Raw genomic sequence first — 20,729 nt, 5'->3', positions numbered from 1 at the left:
GTAAACGTGTAGCGAAGGAACAAGGATAAAAGTAATTCTGTAAAACATGTGATGTCTCTTGCAGAGTTGTTTCAGTCTAAGTTGGTAAGTAATTATCACCGATAATACCCGAACAACTTCCTTACATCAGTGGGTCGGTGAGCTGTTTGATTACAAAATTTCTGGCTTAAAACTGGTCAACTGAATCACAAGAATTCCGTGAACTGTTAAGCAGAAGCCAACCAATTAACACCGTTAACTGCTTTTAGTGTGCACAGTCATCTGCAGTGAGATTCTCCAGTGTTCAGCTTTGTCTGAAGAGTGAGGGACTGGAGTGTGTGCCTCAACCTTCTGACACCATTTCCAGTCTCTTTGTGTCTTCATTCAGCAGCACTCTTCCCTGCTGTGACTAGTAGACATGAGGGCATTTCTGTCTTGCATTGCCTTTGTGTGCTTATTAAAAAAGAATCAGTAAATCTGTTGAGTGCGTGTTTAATGTAACGCAGATGTGGGCACACCACTGTTCATTCTGCTTTACAAATCTTCAGCTTTTTGTATTTCATCAGTGTTGCTTATTATTTACAGAAGGTAACTTGAGACAGTAGAACAAATTTTTAGATTAAAAAAATCAAGTTGTGTGGAATGTTTTTAGCTGTCCAGACCAAACAGAGCAGTTTGCCAAGGGGCTGATGGACTAAATCAATGCAATTTATGCTAGCTGTAGTGGCACTTAGTTGGAAAGCAGCTGACCTTCTTATCACCAAGATGAGAATTACCTTTTATCACCAGGATGAACATTTTCGCGCGGAGGAGCAGAGGGGACAGGAAGCACTGTACTCTTAAGTACTTCTTCCATTTAAAAACAAAACCTAAAAACAACCCACAACCAAACCCACAACTCAGAAATTGCCAAGCCTTCCACACATTCATTGTGGTGCCTGGAACTTCTGTAGTACTAGTACTTTCTCTCTGACCTGCTTCTAAGCCAGACGTTAGACACCTCTGTTCACTAACGTTCTGGTTTCTATGGAATGGGTCCGATTAAAAGGCCCCGTTCTTTCCTTGTTTTTACATTAATCTTGTTGCAGTGCTTCATCAGACACCTCCTCTCACGGTACTACAGACTATTAGTTGAATGTTTATCTGAAAGATGGTTAATGTAAAAACCATTATGCAGTGTTGTTGCTCCCTCCCAGAGGGATGGGTGTCTGACTGTCCTGAATGCACAGCAGGGAAGTGTCCAAGTAAAAAGTTACTGATTGGCCAATAGTTAATTAAAAACTGTAGATGACGCTTCAGACGTTCTCTCTTTGAACTTGTCAATAGAAGCTACAGGTGCTGTAGAGAGATTTAACAGGCAATGGGGGCTTCTTGGATAAGTGAAATTTTGCCATTTTACTGCTTTTGGAGGTTCAGAAGTAGGACAAAGAGCAAGGTGTGAATTACACTGGTTGGAACCTTTTTATTTCTTTGGAACTTGGCCTCAACATTTTGCATTTCATGAAGGCAAACGTGTGCTTTTGTTTACTACTTTGTAAGAATCTAATAGGTAAAACCAGGCATTTATTGGTTCACCTTTGGTGTAGGTTCAGAAAGATAATACAGTGTCGCGTAACTGTACCTGGTACAGATGGATCCTGTTTATATCTAGAAAATCCAAGGGGCAGGAGAGGTGACCTGCTCCAGCAACATAGTACTTAATGGCGAAGTTCTAACCACTGCGTACAGCTGTTACCCAGCTGAATAATTTCAAGTCATACGTAGGTTGTGGAAGTCATCTGTTTACCTGGTGTTCAGGTTATTCTGATTCAGAGAAATGCTACTAATGGAAGAACACAGTTTTAAGACATGGCACTTTTTACAAATGAGGAAAACTAAGTACCTTTATGCGGCAAATGGCAATTTTCATACTGGCATGTTTTAGCTTGGCTGCGTAACACTGTAATTAACTAATGAATGGCTAACCAAAACGGGAAGCAGTGCAGCAGGACAGGTAAAGCAGTGAGAACATCTGGCAGCAGAGGTAAAACTGAAAATTTGGCTGGTAACATTTTACTGGCACTATTAATGACAACGTTTGTTATGGTTTCTTAAGCCCCTGCTCTGTTTCGCATTCTTCTAGTTGGCGAATTTCCACTCTTCATTTCATCCTCCCTGCTGACAAACTGACTTGCCATCTTAGCGTAACCCTAGTTCAGCTGAAGTGAAGTTTCTCTCAAAGATGATCAGTGACAAGCAGCACTTCTGAGCCACTGAAACTTGTTACACAGGTCAGGGATGTAATATTCTCATTAACAAAATCAGAACTTACCAGATAGTCATAATGTATTACAAATATAATTTGGCTGATGTTTTTCACTGCTGTGCTGGAAAGCCAGTATCTTTGGCTTCTGTACCTTGGGTGTTGATACCAGACGGAGCGATGATAGCCAAAACACACCGAGAGGCCAGTCACCCAGTGGAGAGCAGCAGAGACGATGTAAGTCATGAATGACATATAAGAGAGTCTGTTTCAGTAACATTTACTGCAGCCAAGAAGGGAAGGGGCAAAACCCATGTCTGTCACCATTAAAAGGCACGGGTGTCAAAGACTCAAAGGAAAACAAATTTTAAAAGGGTGCACGGGTTCCAGGTCTGGGACAGGACTGCTGAAAGGGAAAGGTAACAAAGAAACAAGGCTCCAGAGAAAACATCTGCAGAAAGCAAAGCTTAGAAGGCAAGTAAGTCCTCTTGTGCACTATTGCCAAGCAGCTTAAAAAGAAAACGTGTTGTTACATGGGGTATTTTTCCTGTCTTCTGATCAAAAAGGATAGAAGCAGGTCATTGTACAGGATCTTTACAAAGCATCAAGATGGGAAGTAGAGAGCACTAATCAAAAATGGTGCATTTGGCTTGGAAAATTACAAAAGCAGTAGCCTGAGAGAGAGATGAAAAAGCATATAGCAGACCCAGAGTGATGCTGTTGAGAAAGGACGGAGAATAAAGCAGGGCTAGGCAGGCTGTAACACAATTCTTCAGGGGTAGGGCGTTCCAAAAGCTTAAAGGAATTCAGAATATTATTTTTTAACAAAATACTGCTAAGGGAGGAACCTAGCCTGCAGTTCTTTAGCACTGTGGCCAGTATCAATCTCTGATGTCCGTTAGGCCACAAGTGTGTGGTTTTTATTATGGTCATTTTTTAATAGGTGCTTGAGCAAGGTAAAGTATGCTAAACCCTACTACAGAAACTCTTAATTACTGTGGATTTTTCTTTTGTCTTAACTTAGCTGCATGTTCCTATTTCCATAACCCTTCAATTTTCAAACTACTGACTGTCCATCGGTGTGAGCTCTCTCTAGGTTGATGGCACTCTTATTTTCTGTAGCGAAGTGAGAAGAAACGGTCCAATCAGTAAAACTCTGCTGATAAATAGATCCCAAAATCTGCAGACAGTATACTCAGTTTAGGTTGCTTCTTCCTATTAATTTAGCACACTGCCCCTTAATTGTAGGGAAAACCAAGAGACGTTTCTTTGAAACGTAAAACTATATGAATAGACACCATGTCTTCCAGATCAAGTATTACAGAACCTATATGCTGTATTTGTGAAGACCTTGTATTTTTACAGGCTTTGTCATACCTCGTATTTCAAAATAAATACAACTTTGTGTGCTGACAGGTTTAAGTGGAAGGAAAAGTGCTGCTGTTGCACTAAGTCATTTCTCTGCATCTATTTGGCATGCAGGACACAAGCGGAGAGAGTGAGAAAGCCACGCTGCTGTAGAGGACCTCAAGGGCTCTTGCCCCGCTATTTAGAAAGTGAAGCAGAAGGCCAAGACCAGCTGTTCAAACTGACTGACAACATCCAGGATGAGTTGTAAGTACTGACTTACACAGTTACTTTAAGCTGTTCTGTTTGCTGCCACTGTATCTTCACGTCTTTGGGGATGAGGCACTAAAACTCTTTTACACGCACACGCTTGCACATACGTTGCGTTTGTTTTCTCTTGGTACCGATCAGCAGCACAGCAGGAGCACCTGATGATTTCCACAGTGGCCTGTCCACTGGCTGCGTACAGACATCACTGCAGGTGCCTCAGGGCTCCCTTGGTTCACTTGTGGCTACCTGCCATTGAGCGCGTGTCGCATGCAGGCCGGGGAAGAATCGGAGCCTTGGTTTGTTGACTGCTGCTCCTTTTAATGTCCCTGGTCCCCTTCTATCATTACGAAAGCTAGGGCCGTTAACACTTAATGACCAAGATAACCTGCAAAATTTAATTTTTTTTCCTCCAGAGAAGGCAATACTGAAAAATTTGCATGGGTAATACACTAAGGGCGCATCTACATTTGAATGCCCTGGATATAGGTTCATGAAAGCAAGTGAAAAAAGTGTATAAATGTTATCAGTGGTCAGGTTTGAGAGTATGAAAAAAACTGCAGAGAGAGTGAATGCAGGGAAAGATACCTGTACGTTTGTTTCTACAGTTTGTTGGAGTGGGGTCTTGAGGTGTAATTCATTACTTAACCCCATCTCTACCACAGTCACCTGAACAGCGGTTTTCAGTGGGGTATGTAAGCTACTGTGTTTTGCATCTATTATCCGTCAGAGTATCTGCCAAGGCAAAGCAGTTAAAACAGTTGCTGGTGAAGCTCGTGGAGGGAGGTCCTGGTTCAGCAGGGTGTAGGAATTTCACCAGTGCCAATGGTCAGGCTCCGAAAGCCACACGCACTCTAGAGTCTACCTTCAGCTGCCTGCGAGGAAGAGCTTATAATCTGCCACTTGCTTGCGGCCCTGTGATCTTCCACTCTCCTTATCCTGTTTTCATCTCATTTAAGGGTCTTTACACATACACAGTCTGGCTCTTAGGTAGGGAGAACTGAGAGAGAGCAATTTGTGACCAAAACAAATTGTCAACTTTTTGCAAGTGTACCCCATAAGCAGATCAGCGGGCTTTTGTCATCAAGTCACACTGTTCATTCACTGTGACTTTCACCATTAGGAACATCATTCAACAAGAAAACAGTGTTTCTTGTCATGGAAAATAAGTACAAAATGATGCCTCTGACTTTTATCCTAGTATCATAATCAGAAACACATTTAAAGACCTGATTATTTGCATATTTTCCTTCAGAGTTAAATCCATAAAAGGGGGTTTAATACCTTGCTCTACTGTTCTAACTAAATGTTTCCACATTTTTTTCCAGTTAGGCTCACTGTTTCACTTCTGGAAAATATTGTGTAATTACTTCCTGATGTTGTTAAAAAACCCACAAATTCTCCAGAGATCTGGTTGCTTCTACTTTGTTCTACTGGATCATGTTTCATTTAATTTTTCATTTTATTAATTTGAGATCTTTTTAATAGTGTAGAAGTACGTTTTTTTTAAAAAAAGTAGTATCTTGAAGTAGTATCTTAAAAGGTTAAATACCCGTTTTTGAGAACTAGACAGAGAGAAGAAAGTAACAGTTGGCAAGAGAAAATGGGTAATGATGCATGACTCAAACTTAGAACAAAATGTAGAGCTTGGACTACAAATTAGCTAATGTTTCTGTGCTTCACATTAAGTCACTGACCTCTGTTTCCATTCCTCAAAATATATACACGACACCAGTAAAAATCTTGTATGGAAAATCAGATATATAATCTGTTGTTCTTACAGAGAAAATACAAACCCCGTAGTCTGATCACCCAGTTGCTTCCACTGAACCTTCCAGTAGCTTTCAGCGCTTCAGCTCTCTCCATGGCTATGCCCCATATAGCGGGCTGTACATCAGGAAAACAGCTGTTCTGCTTTTGTGGGTATACGAAACCTTCTCAAGTTTCTCAGCTCCGCTGTGACAATTGCTAAGGACAGTGATACAGTATTAAGGATTCTGATAATCACCTTCGAATCTTCTTTCCCCCCTGGAGAAGCAGCAAAGCAAGCCAGTGTGCCAGCAAGTTTCCTCTGGCTCCACTTCTAGTGGAAGTCTGACCCGAGTCAAAGCGAGGATCTCTGTGAAATACTGTACTTGCTTTTATGTGCCGGTCCGAAGGAACAAGACTGCTATTCTGCAGGCTATAAAGCTGCTCTATTTTAAAATTAAGTTTTCTATGACACTTCATAAAAAATACCACTCTCCAGCCTACTTAACTTATTTCAAAGACAAAACCTTACCCCGAAGCATTTGACTTCTGATGGAAAACTGAGGGGCAATTGCTAGTTTCAGTAACTGTGTTAACATTGTCTTTCCCCTAGGTTTTTCTAAGCTGAAATACACAGTTTTGTCTGTTTTGTTTTACTTAAAGGAACACAATTCAATTATTCTTTCCCATAGTTTTATCCAAGGTTAGAGCAGGGCAAAGTGCATTACAGGCCTTTTTTTCACTAGAATGGCTGTGCTCTTCTCAGCACGTAAATGAAAATGTAAGTTGTTAACTTGAATAAGTGCGTACGCCTTTCTCAAGTTTGTAGGAGCACGGGCATTTGTCAGCTGACATGGCTAGGGGGCATAGGGCAGGGAAGAGACAAGTCCAGTGCAGAATACCATCTTTCAGAGGACTATTAATAGAAAATTACTTGAATTATTCTTTTATACCACAAAAAGAAAACATGATCTGACCTCTTGACATTTTTTTTTTGGCTATTAAAATTCCATTTATAGCTATGGGTTTATTTGGATATAGCTCAGAGTAATTTGTGCAAAAAGTGTTACTTAAATGGTAGAGCCAACAGTAGTTTGGGAGAGGGCAAGCTTTTCTTACCTACCAAAAACTCTTAGTACTGACAATCTTCATTGATTTCAAGGACAGTGGCGTATTTTGCAGAATGTATTAGGACAGCGGTGGATAGATTTGTACAAGCAATGGTTCAGAAAATAGTAATTTTGAACCTACCCGACAGCACGAGAGTCTTAGTTTTTACAGCTACACGTTTACTGCTGTGGGTTGTTGTCAGAGCATGATTACTCTATTTAGTACTCTTCCGTAGTTACGCTTTTGTATTTAATTTTCTGAATTTTTCAGCATTTTTAAAAAAAATAATGAGGGTCATTTCAGCAGTAAATCAGCAGTGGGGGAGAAGCGTTTGTGTGTGAAATATCAATTTCACTTTTGCATTCCTTACTGTTGTTTTTTTTTTTTACACATCAACCTTTTCAGCCATCGTAATTCTCAATATTCTTAACTCACTCTTTTCTACCTCCGCTATTCATCACTCAGACTAATCTCTCTGGGGAAACCTGCTTGCTGCTTAACCTTTCACCCCTGTGTTAAACAGCTAATTTCTCTTTTCTAGCTACTGATCCAGGCAGCAGGTTAAACTTGTTTTTTGTTTTTTAAAGGCAAGGGAGGTGTGCGGTAAAAGGAGGCTCAGCAGGTTTACTGTGCGCAGAAGGATAACGCTCTTGTCATAAATGTCTGCAAACCTTTCATGTATCGGCACTGGAACTGAAGTGAAGTTAGTTATAATTAAACTTCAGTATTGGGACCTGCACTGTTCCAGTGCAAGGCAATGAGTCTTCTGAAGCCTTGTTAAAGGATATTTTTATATGCCATTTAATGGCCAAAGCTAGAAGCCAGGCATTTAGCGCTAATATCTGATTTACAGCATGATCTTTTTTAACTGGGTGAGAGGGTCCTTCATCAGCTTGGTTTTTAGAACAGTTTAAATTAAATACAGATGAATTGTACATGTTACGCTAGTCATTTTTCTGAAAGACTTCTAAAGGTCACTCAAAACAGAACAGGTGAGGACATTTGTTAGTTACTATTTTTTTACCTTCAAGTGAATAATTGTTTTTTTTTTCTTCTTTGCAGCTTCATAGCCGTGGAGGACATCGACAGCTATTGTGTCCTCATTTCATCTAAAGCTGTTTATTTCCTGAAGAGTGGTGATTACACAGACCGCGAGGCCATCTTCCTAGAAGTCAAGTATGATGATCTCTACCACTGCCTTGTTTCAAAAGACCATGGGAACGTGTATATACAGTTGACAAAGAAAGCTGTTAACACGAGCAGTGGTGTAGCAATGCCAGGCCCATCACAACAAAAACCAATGGTAAGGATCTCGCGCCTATTGTTTCATCCATGCGGGGGGTTCTTTTCCCCGTTACGCATGTACCGGTGCCGGAAGTGTGTGTAGTCATTCGTGTTTGGTTTCCTGTGCTGCAGAACAATGAAAACTTTGTTCTGTCAGCAGTGAAAATAGCTGCTGCTGAAAAGGTTTAGGTGACAGCAGAACTTGCTCCCTAAACTCTCGAGAAAAGCTGACAGCAAAATGTAAAATATTCCTGCAGGCAGGAAAGTTACAGTAGGAAACGTGTATTTACCTGAGAAGGGCTTTTAACTTTACAATGCATACAGGGAACTGAAGTACTTTGCTATTTACTCTAATCTTCCCTTCTCCTCCGATACGTAGGGGTTTTTCTACTGCAAAGTATCTAAGATTAGACAGAGTGTGTGCATCATGCATGTAAAAGTTAATCAGAACTCTTCTCTTCTAAAACCATTGCCAGGTCTTTTTGCTTCATTGCAGTAGTTGCTCAGGGGTCTGTTTTACAGACAAGGTTACAAGCTCACCCCTGACCCAAGTCAGTTTACATTCCAAACAGGCGGGCCAGATAAAAGGTAGGAGGGGAAGCAAAGGAAATAACTTCAAATATTGCAAGAGGGTTCTGCTCTCATCCTAAAATACCTCTCTCTAGTTACCTGCCTCTCCCACTTCTTCCTTACCCTCAGCCTCAGCACTGAGGAGGAATCTCCACTGGAACATTTCTGTTCCTTACAGAGACTTCAAACCTAATCCCTTCCGTTAGTGAAGTAATAAAAAATTAATGTATTCTGCTTTAGGTGATAGCAGTACCACATTAAGAAAAATCACATTTCTTTTTGCAGGTGAAAGTGAAGTCTGAAGTTCTTGCAGTAAAGCTATGTCAAGAAATAAACTATGCAAAGAGCCTTTATTACGAACAACAGCTTATGTTAAGACTCAGTGAAAATCAAGAACAATTAGAGCTGGACTCTTGAAAACTCTACTGCCAGGGTGAACTGCAAGTATCAGTCTGGAGGCTGACGGTGTTCTGTAACTACAGGAAGTATGACATGGGAAGGAAATAAATACAATTCTAGTATTTAGCTAAATGGAATCATTGTGTGTAAAAGAAAATAAGTGAGGTGGGCTTTTTTTTTTTAAAAAGCATTAGTTGTATGACAAAGATATAGCTTAATGCATTTGATTCTGGGAGAAGCCCTGTATTTTGCTAACATGTACATATGTAAAAGTGTTTCATGTAAATAAGAAAGTACAGACCAGGGTGTTGGTATAAATAGAAGTCTGTTTACTGTGTACAGAAATTAAAGGAGCTATTTGAGTCCTACTGCACTACCTGAAACTACCCGTTCTCTCTCTCTTTTTTGCTTGAGAAAGCTGATTTTCAGTGCTGGAATGTAGATAAAAGTTTAAAAAAAAAAAATAAAAATCTGGAGGTAATTGCAGCTGTTGGAGCACAGATATCCTGTAGTTCGGAGCTTTAACACTGTCATTAGGGTGCATTGTTGGGGTTGTCTGTTGGGTTTTTACATTTTCAAAATATTAGAAAACAAGAAGCTGATTCTGTTCTGAATACAGTACTCAAAACTAGCAAAGGCTGCGCCTCTGAAGGCCTCTGCTTTTAAGTTGTTTTTTTAAATAGTTCGAGTGAGTAGCCTTGGAAATTGAAATCTTTAACTTCAGTTTTTCCCTTCACTTGGATTGAGTAAGTGTATGGAGTTGGCTGGTGAGCGTGGAATTCTGCTAGCACTAGAAATGCGGAGGGGTGGGGGGAGAGGAAATCACCGCATCATTTGTCTTCATGACAACCTCTTCAAAATTAAACTTTTTGAAATAATAAAAACAACATGCCTTTCTTTTCAAATGTTGTACATCAAATCAGGATTTGTCTCATCAACTTTAACCAAGCTGAAGATCTGAGGAATGAGTGTACTTACGTACCTTTATTCACAGCAATTAGGAAACCTCATTTTCATGTTTGCTCCCTGGAGACAGTTCAAGCGACGGTGCTGAACGTCTGCGTGTCTGCACGCACTGCAGCATTTGCTGGGCGAGGTTCAAGCGTGAATGCGCAACCTCCCTAAAACCGCTGAGTAACCTACCTTCTTAAAAGCGTTACTTTGTAAACCTTTGACTCAAAGTAAGGAGCCCACAATAGCTTTACTTTCAACTTAGTTTACTTTTTAATAGTCTTTCATAAAGGCATACAGGAATATTTTTAAACTGAAGGTTTGAATTAAACCAGTTGTCAACTCCTGGAAAGTGAAAGGCAGATGATTATTGTCCGAGGAGAAACCGTGGTATCAGTCAATGGTCTCTGGAAATCAAAATCCATAAAGGTCCATTACGCAAATGAAACTGATTGAAAGCACCACTTTTGTATATGTCTCTGTATAATTTTTAAGTAAAATAAGGAATTCAGTAAGTGCATTGGCTCAACCGTGCTTTAACACGTCAGTCCTGCTGGACTCTGCTACCACAACTCCCTGCTTCTCTCCCCTGTAAAATTCTTTTTAATGCTGCAAATATCTAGTTGCTAAAGATGGCAGGTAGATGGGGAAGGAAAATAAAAAGTAGTTCACAGCTCTGTGTTGAGAATTTACAGGAGAATGGCTTGAATACTTACTAAAGTTTGTAACAATTATATAAGGAGCTGATGTGCAAACACCTGAAAAGCAGTTTGATAGTATACCCTTTGAGTTACCTGAACTCGGGGAGCCGCAGTAGATAATGGATCTAATTAATTTGTGTGTTTGTTTCTTTTGGACTGTGCTTACCCTGTTCCTTTGTTGATAACAATGATTAAACAGAACATTATTTAAACCTCTGAAAAGTGTACCCACTAGCCTAGCTGTATGTGAGCACCATGGACCGTAACTGGCTTAGGTTATTCCTGTATGCCACGACACTGCTCTGCTACTGTGCTCCTCTTGAGTACGGTGGCTGAAGTTGCTCACTCAAGGCCAAGGTTTCTCCAAGGGTCCACACAGGGTGCTAGTTACAAGGAGCGATGTACAGACAGTGCTGAATGCAGCACATCATTGCCTCATTTAGCACTGCAAACTAAACCGCATCAGAACTTTGGGTTTTTAAAAGCAAAAATGATGTTATTTATTGCTGTAACCCAACTATTTTTATATCATTTCAGAACTCTTACTATGGACTTCCTATTACTATTGGCACTACTAACATTATTACTCAGTGAATAAATATAACTTTCAGATTCCAGGAGCCATACTCAGAAATAATTTACAGAGCATGGGAGAGTAAGTAAGTGCAAGCCTCCAGCTTTCACTCAAATTCTTAAGAACTCAAACACAAGCTGTAAGCAGACAAGGCAACGTAATAGTTCCATTTACCAAATTCTGCAAAGTTCTTCAGATTCTGAGCCTTGTGAAGACAGCATGCCTCCCCCCTCAGCCTGGTTCCACTGGAGGAGGTGTGACAGCTGCAGCAATGCAAGCAGAGTTTCAGAAGCTGGGGAGGAAAAAAAATTCACTGATGAGCAACAGTAACACAGCTCTCTCCCCCTGCCCACTGGCTTTAGCACACAGCTGATACAATTCAGGGAAGACAATGCTTTTTCATGCCTCTCTGCTCAAGTCTTGATAAAAAACTGTTCACCTTCACACTAATAAAGATTAAGCAACCCAGCAACAATGCAGGTAGTATTTAAAAAAAACACCCTAAAACCCATGCAGTGATATGCTGAGGTAGAAACACTTTGCTTCAGCCCAGTACCTTTGATTTTACCTATATTTTGCTGAGACCTCTACAACTTGTTCTCTGCCTGCCCTGACCCACTTTGTTTTCTTGCTGGAGTTGCTACTGAAGAAATGTAAAATAAAGGTTATTGTCGTAAGAGTTCTCTCAGCATAATTCTGGAGGAGTGCAATAAATGGATTCCACCCACACTTTTCATGTGCCCTTGTTTGCAAAACTATTAATTATGTGCAGGAACAGAAAATGGCTGTGGAGGCCAAGAATGACTAATTCTCTACATTAGACCACATGCCTCTTGAGTGGCGGAACAGCCCTCAAGACCTTTCTTATATCCTGTAGTTCTGACGTTTGAGGTAAAACCAGGACAACTCCCTGGAATGCTGGTTGTCACCGTAGGTCAAACCCAGACTTACACTGCATTTCTCTGACTCGGACACTCAGATAATCTGCATTTGAGATGATGGTCTGATTTTCCGAAAGTCATTTAAGAGTAGGCAATCTAGAAGCTAAGCTGTTTATTTAAACTGCAAGGAAAAAGCACATCTTGTAAAACACAATCCAGAACATCTTTCTTACACATCTGGATGACCAGCAGGGCTGATAAATGCTTTCGTGCTATAGGAACACCTCACAGTACACATCACCTACCCAAGCTATACAATGCCAGAGTTAATTCACTTCCCAAAAAAAATGGCACTTTAGGTATTAATAGAAATTTTATGTGGGAAAAATGCATCCTAGTATTTCTATCACTTACCCAGACCCATGTGTTCTGCTGTCACTAAAATGAGACAGACTTGTGACTGAATCAGGTAAGCAAGTTTTCAATGTGCAAGATACACAGAAGAACACAGACGGTGATGTCATTTTATTCCAGAAGCAATTCTGGACAAGCAGAACTACACAAGTCCTTTCTGTTCTGACCAAAAACCACAGCTGTGGCTGCAAACTTCCATTTTGCCGGCCTATAGCTGACAAAGCAATCAAAATGTAGAGAATTATTACTATTATTTTGGCTCATACTGTTTTAAGCTCTCCGAGATGCTCATAGCTAACAGGAATGTGACAAGGCCACTAAGAGACCTTTTTTTTGCTGAGGAAACAGTATTACTGGTAAACAAGCTGGTAATGCAAAACTATAAAGGTCCAGGGAACACATGCATAACACGGCTGCTAAACGAGGCAACCCCCACACCACTCACCGATGCCTGATTTTGAAGCCCCACGTAATTCCTGGAGAGAGTCCTCAGCTGGTAGCAGGATCGAGCACAGCACAGGTGGGAGGAGTAGATAAGCCATCTGCCCACTTGCTACCTCTGGAAGAAGAGAAATTAACGGCTTGCTGAAACCACAGAATAAACAGGAAAAAAGTTTGGTAACTTTTACACAGTTTACTCAAACCAGGGGTGAGGTTCTACATGTACTTATGCATCTCACTACGCTCATGAGGCTGAAACAGACTTTTTGTTACAGTCATTACTGGATCATAAACAATTCCGTTAACTATTTAAAACTTAGCCATTTATAAATAAAGTTTAGGCAGTCAAACAGGAAATACAACATGCGGTACGCCTGAAATGAGGTAAACGGTGTGCACAATGTAAACAACAGCCTTCCCTTCCTTCTGCTCCTGAACAGACTTCCAATAAATCAGCTAGATGACACTACCGGAACAGCTTAAGTTGTGAATGCTGTTTACCAAAAATGTGCAGTGCTTACATTTTTGTGGAGTGCATGAAGTGGCTAAATAGCCCACATCTGAAAACAGAAAAATAATCATAACCATTCCCTATGACGAGGAGGTTTTGATCTATTTGCTAGCCTGTCTCCTAGCCTGCATGATGGTTTTCAGCACACACTTACCTGTTTTCTCATCACTAGAATACTTACTTTCTAGGATCCTAGGCCAACTGTATATATTCTTTAAATACTTTTATTTTTTTTTCTCTATAACACAGCTTAGCACTGACCTGTTTCCTACAGTGCACAGACCGCTACCTGATGACTCCTAGGAATAACCTTGCTTACTCTCATCAGGTTACAGGCTGCTGCAAAGAAATAAAAAAAAAAAAAAAATATAAACCAAAACGCATTTTAATTAAGTCAACAGTTGCTCAAAATCCACTTATACAACTTGGTTTCTTACAAAGAATAACACTGTTTATGTGTGTATGCTTATATACTTTTTTAATATACACATACAATATACATATATACATCCATACCCATACTTTTCTTATTTTTAAAAACTTACCTTGAAACATGGTGGCCATACTCCAAACTCCTCTATTCTTAAAAGCACAGTTGTTACAAAGGAGGAACACATATTGTCTTATTTTTCTGAAAAAAAAATCAAATTGTGCCCAGAACTTTGGATTCCAGTCCAGACTTCTGTAAAATTCAGGCTTGATAGTGAACTCTTAATCAGTCCATGTTACAATGCTGAGTTTTATCAAATGTAGGGCTAGGACCAAATCACTTCCAATTCCCCACTCGGATCGTTGGTTCAACTTTACGACAGCCTATTTATTGCAGCCTACTGGTAGCTGGCCCAATGCTCTGACAGCCTTAGAAAAGGAATCGGGCCAGCACAAAGCCATCTGCCTCAGCTACACCATAAAGTTACCTAGCTGAGAAAATGTTTCATTAACAGAGGACACAGATCAGTTTGAGCGAACCGTATGCTTTTCACAGCTTTCTATCGGCAGATTTTCTGAAGGGGGAGAACGTGGGGAAAAAACCAGCACCAGATGTGTACAGGAGCTGGGTCCTCGCACTGCGCCTGGCTCTGCACCTGTCACAGGGATGTGAGCGAGCGCAGGGTTAATGGCACGAAAGGAGGCTTGCCAAGAAGGACAAAAAAAGGTTACTCATTAACCACTGACAAACACTGGGGGGAAAGAAAATGTTTTTTTTCTGTTCTCCTCAGTAGAACTACAGCACATTCTAGTATAGAAATAATCTTGGAGCGAAATGCAGTTACATAAGAGATGCATGCCTACGGCATTGTATCAGTTCTATTACTGGCCTGCTGCACAGTTATGTTGCCTCAACGCAATCGGACTCCAGTAATCACAAGGGTTTTTTTGGTTGGGTTTTTCTTCTCTGTAGCTGACACACTGTTGCCCAAGCAATGTGCCCAGCACAAAGCGTTCTCTCGGTGGATAAGAATAACCTTGCACCTGAGGCCTACTCTGGTCTGACTCAGAAGTACTAAAAGGCCCGGAGAGCAGTAAACAGCTTTCATGTGCATTTACATTTTGGATAAATGGACGGGTCACCCAAAGGACAAGGACTGTGTATGGGAGCTACAGAACAATTGTTTCCGCACGCTGAAAATGCCTGTAAAAACAGTCCCCTGGATGCTGCAGCCATAGAGAAATTTTAACAAGTAAAAGAGCAATCTGTCATACCGACTGCCCCTCAGCCCTCTACGCACAGCACCAGCAAACATTTGCTTTGACCCGGGAGGGTGACTCACAATAGCTAAGGACTTGCTCCAAGGCCCTTGGCAAACAATCAACAACCAGCCGTACAAACCACCGGCTATCAGAACAACGACGCAGCAAAAAAAATGTGCCTGCATATAGTTTGGGAGCAGGGAACAAAACAGCAATTCACCATTCGCAGGCCCAGACTCCCCTACCCAGGCTTATTTTGGTAAGGTCAAGCCCCTGACACAGCAACCCGAACTCCAGGGAGAACACCACCAGGGATGTTTTCCCTCTGCCAATGTGCCATTCAAGGCCCTTTGAATAAACCTTCGTGTGCCTGTACATTTTTCAGGATTTCTTTTAATCTCAAAGTATGGAGGGAACAGTATTTGAGGTAAACATCCCAGAAATGTGAAGATTATATCTAGCACTACTTTCCGTGCCAGAGTACGTCTTTATCTGTGGTATAAGAGCCATTGCACTACGAATCTTCAGAGGATTATGCAGAGACAGCATCCTTACTCCCCGAGTTCAGACAGGTATACGTAGAATATGAGAACACAATACTGCATATAAATGGATAAAATTATTCCTTCTGACCTAGCTCAGTATAAAGCTGATCCCCAATCATGCTATTTACTTGCTACCTGTAGTAGTTTCCTCTAATGCTTTTTAAGGGCTTCTCTAACCTGTACCAGCCTCAATATGCAATTGTATGTCACCTTGACATTCGACCACCTTCTTAGTTCTGTGGCAGGAGAATCTATCCCTCACAGTGCTCGCTCTCAGGTCTTGTAGCGTGAAGCTAGTTACTGCTTGTACATTTTGCTTCACTGACACTAATTCCGACTGCTGATCCTACCCATTAAAAAAAAAGGTATTTTAAACAACATCAATATCCTCCTGGAGAAACTATCTGCTGATAAAACGTTGTGAGCAAAAATAAACAGCTGCCAAGTTCATAATCACACCGAGATCACACCAAGAGCTGACCTTTACAAGCAGGTTTCAGAGCTAACTCCCCAGCTTTGAGCTTCCTGATCTCAAATGCTAAATCCACGTAACGCACAGACCTTCACCCACCTTCCTTTCTTTTCAGTAGCTACCTTTTTGCCCTCTCCTCCAAGCACGCACCAGAGGGAAGCTGACACACAGGAGAGCATGTATTTACACACCAGAAACCCAGAACGCATCACAGGACATACAGAAATTCCCACAGCATCAGCAGTGCCAGATGCACTCAGAATTTGAAAGACGAGCACCCATTGTCAAGGCAGAGGTTACATGTCTATTTGAAATACTAACCATCAATGACAGGCAGCTTAGCACCGCATGTGTGCCTGAGCCTTAGCTGTACGTTCACCCAACGATTACAGTATTACTGCAGGATCTATTTGCTGTGGGTTCCTGTGGGAGTTTGAAATAACCCACACACAGCACAAGAATCCGCGTTCGCACCTTGCACACATGAGCAAGCCTTCTAGACCTGTGTTGGTACCTGGACTGCTATGGGGAGAAAGCAGGGTTCTCTGCACCTTTCGTGCACAAATGCTGAAATACGAGCAATTTGCGACAGAAACCATGCCACTGACCGACTGATCATCAACGCACGCACAGCACAGTGCCTGCCTATTCCACAGAACAGGCATCTAGACCCTTTCTGGGTTGCATTCAGCAACACTTCTTCCCACTGCCTGCACTGAGCAAGTAGTAGGAAGCAGCAGGTTCCCACCGCAAGCAAGACACCCGGAAGAGCCTCAGCACTTGCTCTCACAGAGACAAGCAGAGAGGAGGTATTTCTGGAGGTCTGGCTCCTATTCAGAAGAGAAATGTTTCCCTTGGCTTGTGAAAGTTGCTCAGACTGAGAGCGGTAACAGGCTGAGGAAGCCAGCTTTCCATTCCCTGTTCCATTACTCTTTTTGATTGGCACTTTAATGAGGGCGCCAGGGGTCGACCCCCTGCCAGGGGGCCGGTTCATGCCCCGTTTATCTCACAGTCCATGTAAGACTAAAATAACACGCCAGGCTGAGTTTCACTGGCTTGTGATCCAACAGCCCACCATGATGGATTGAGTGACTGCAGCAAGTTGGCAGCTAAAGTGTGTTGTAACAGTATCTTTCTGTCAGCACAACACAATGGATTTGCTGATTCCCGGGTTTTCCCAGTGTTCACCGTTACCATCGGCTCAGAATTTTCTAAAGTTCATTTTCCAGGGGGCTGCAAAGTGATAATAAATAACATACCAGAGGTTACGCCAAGCTTTTCTTCCCCTCAACTGTCCTACTGCTGACAAAGTAGGGGTTGTGGTGCCAGCTTTACTACGTACACAAGAACAGCCATAAATTCACTTGCTTTTCCAGGAAGGGAGAAAGGGGGCAGCTATATTGCTCTTTTCGTGTGAGCTCATTCTGCTAGGCCAACACATGCTACACAGGACTTTTCACCCCTGAACAGAACAGAGAATACAATCCAACACAAGCGGAGGTTGCTATGTAAAGCGGCTCTCTCCAGAAGAGCTGTCGGCTTATTTGGGGGCTAAGTTCACAGGCTGCAGAAACATGGGTAACCAGCCACAGTCCTTGTGATCATCTTACTGATTTGCATGGCTTAGAACCATCAAAATAACCCATAAGTGAGCTAGAAAATCCAGGAATCCTGTGCGAGGCATGGATTATGCTTTAGATCCCTTTCTTTAATATCATAACATATCCTCTTATCTCCTCTATAGGAAAACCCTGAAGAAGAGGGTTCTTTTCCTTTAAAAAATTGGGGTATTAGGAAATTGACTGAATTTTCATCAGTCATCTACAGAGGCCCTCTATGTCCTCTTATTAACTAAGACCTTGTCTCTGTGCCCTGTTTCCTTAATATCCTTTTCACTCTCCTTGCCACTGTCTGTGAAGTGAACAGCTCCCCTCAAATACTGGGAAGAACATTCTGATTTTCAGTTGTTGCCATCCCAACTCCTCCCAGCAAGGGTGAACAAATGAGCTCCACAACAGAGGTGGCTTTTCACTTCCTGTACAAGTATTCTTGACAGCACGAATTTCAACAGGCTAACAACTCTCCCACCCCTCAAAGTCAGACTAACACCCCGCCCCCCAGGCTAATAAATAGGGAGGGTGAATGCTGTTTTCCTTGGAACAACTGTAGATGCATACAACTGTATGTCTACGGTTTTCCACCTCTTTTAGGCCTTACATGAGATAGTCTAACACAGCCAAAAATACCTCTAAAATAAACTTGAGAACTTCTTCAGCTGACCTAATGTCAATGTGTTTTCAAATAACCTCATTGTGGGCATCCAGAACTGATCCAGCTTCACCCTTTCCCATCTCTGGGACTCTAGATCCATCTATCTCTGGGCATAATCAAGTGTGTTCCTGCCAACAGAAGACATTACTAAGAGAGACAATGAGCGAGGAAGGTAAAAGAAATGAGAATACAGATGTGGAAGGGACTCGAACAGGCAAGATCAAGGAGGAATGCACAGGGGTATGAAAAGAGAAGAACGTGATGGGAAAAAGGGGCCAGACGGAGGAGCTGCTTGAAGAAAATACGGCTGCTCTCAACAGCAGCTTACTGTTTACACTGACAATACGAATGACTGCACAAGACAGATTTCAATTCATGGTGCTGGAGAAACAAGCCTCGTGAGTTAAAGATCTTTATTAGTGAAGAGAAGAAACAACTGTAACTACAAACTGGAACAGCAGCAGCAAATGGGGTCACTACTGGTGCAAGTCTTCGCTAGTGCGGAGCGTGTAATTAGCGTAATTCTTTGCAGAACTCCTCTAGAGAATCCAGTTTGCAGTTCTGCGCACCGCAACACTGTAGCCTGCAGATACATTACTCACCTAGCTTTGAACTAGCTACCTCAGAGACTGCCAACAACATAGCCACAGCAAAGCGAAGTAGATGTGCTCTGAACGTGGTTCGAAGCGTTACCGAGGCTGCCAGTAGTCAATCTACCTTGCTAGTTCAATTCCAGCTCGCATCTGTCTACGCAAGCTGCTGCAGCCAAGCCCTAAATGTTCCCCTGGGGAGAGCTAGATGCTTACACCTTAGCACAGTAACACAGAAGAGGGCATACCGAGCCTACAGCCAGAAAGCCTGGGAATTATTAGGAAAAACGAGTGGGTGGGGGAGCTCAAGGGACCAGTGGGAGGATGCGGGAAATCAGTAACACTGATTTGAATAACTGGTAACAATTATTAGATCTTTTTTGGTATGAATCATCTCTCAGAGACTCATCATTTAAATGATGTCACTCAAAGGGCAGTAAAAAATACAGTAGAAGAAACAAGCCTGCCATGACACAAGGTGAATGGCCAAACAGGTCTGGGAAACTTCACCAACACTTCTAAAAGGGAGAAACTTTTGTGGAGCATATACACTCTGACAGATCAGACAAGCTAATTTGTCTTTAGGAAGATTATGATGTTACTTAGAGCTCTGCTGAATCTGTTTAACTGATGGAAAAGGAGTGGTCTCGCTTATCTGATGACCACTGAACTTGTCCTTGCCCCATCCCCTCCCCAGCAGTGGTATCTGCATTTGAAACTACAAGCTGTAAAATTAGCCAGCCAGAACCATCCCAAGGGAACAAACCAAAACCAGAACGACAAAACAAAAGCCCAAAACAAGCAAACAAAAAAAGTGAGTTTGCACCGAATCCATTCTCTGATTGGGCTCACCAACCCTACGAAAATGCTCCTGTCGCTGCAGGGGAAGGGGCAGCAGAGAGCAGTGCTGCCTTATGCAGATTTCAGTTACTTCTTTTATCTTTTTAAACAACTGCATGAGAAGAAAAACTGTTTGACAAACAACTAGTAGCATCAGCAACAGGCAGGCTCAGGAACTCAATGGCAACCACACTACAGTTCATACTCCCTTTCTCCACACCTTCTTCTAATGCACCCCCACTTCTCCCAATCTACAGAACCATGGCCCTTTTTTGTCAGTAGAAATACTGAGCTTCTGCATCCAACCCGCATTTGCTTCTCACCCGATAGGCAAAATACTGGAATATTAAGTAAGCAAAATTACATTCTGGCCTCTGGTACGAGAGGCGTGAGTGAACTGCAAATGGTAGCAGCAAGCTCTACAACAGGCATGGCCTTTCTTCTCCGTTCTTTCTCCCGCAGTTTTGCTGTGACCAAGAGTGGCACCACTGGGATAGCTGACGCCAGCTGTTTTGCTGCAACACAGGGCTGACCCGAATGCACATCTGGACAACGTGGTCATGTCAGCCTGCGCTCCTGTCCTTCCTCAGCACCCAGGAATCCGGGATACCAAGGGAGATGCTGTCAGTACTACTTTGCAGCCAATCACCTAACGTAAACCTGGCAGTGGCTGAGGAGCTGTATGGGAACTGACATTTACACACAGTTGGAGCAGAACTTGACCTCCTTCCCACATCCAAAATGGGGGGTGGAAATCATCATTCTGCGCCGAGCAGAGCAGGACGCAAAACTGAAAATATTCACCGCTCCAGGAAGGCTCACAGCTTCCTGAAGTCACAGATTATCTCTAGGTTTACACAAGCTCTTCCCATTTTAGACGCAGACCTCCCAGCATTCAC

At 42.1% G+C, this 20,729-nt stretch overlaps 1 protein-coding gene across 2 annotated transcripts in view; it reads left to right on the top strand.

Moving 5' to 3' along the window:
- Positions 1-9,410, top strand: part of VPS13D (vacuolar protein sorting 13 homolog D) — a 105,211-nt gene extending 95,801 nt beyond the window's left edge. For both annotated transcript variants that reach the window (XM_059830074.1, XM_009810019.2), the window contains 3 exons: positions 3,704-3,835; positions 7,757-7,997; positions 8,834-9,410. In XM_059830074.1, the coding sequence (XP_059686057.1) occupies positions 3,704-3,835; positions 7,757-7,997; positions 8,834-8,965 (505 nt within the window). In that variant the 3' untranslated portion in view covers positions 8,966-9,410. The remainder of the gene's footprint in view (positions 1-3,703; positions 3,836-7,756; positions 7,998-8,833) is intronic.
- Positions 9,411-20,729: the final 11,319 nt, after the last annotated feature.

This window comes from Gavia stellata, chromosome 27 (assembly GCF_030936135.1).
Source record: "Gavia stellata isolate bGavSte3 chromosome 27, bGavSte3.hap2, whole genome shotgun sequence".
NCBI classification, from domain to species: domain Eukaryota; kingdom Metazoa; phylum Chordata; class Aves; order Gaviiformes; family Gaviidae; genus Gavia; species Gavia stellata.
Note: the sequence above shows the minus strand (reverse complement) of the source record. Positions and strands in the feature narration are given on the sequence as shown.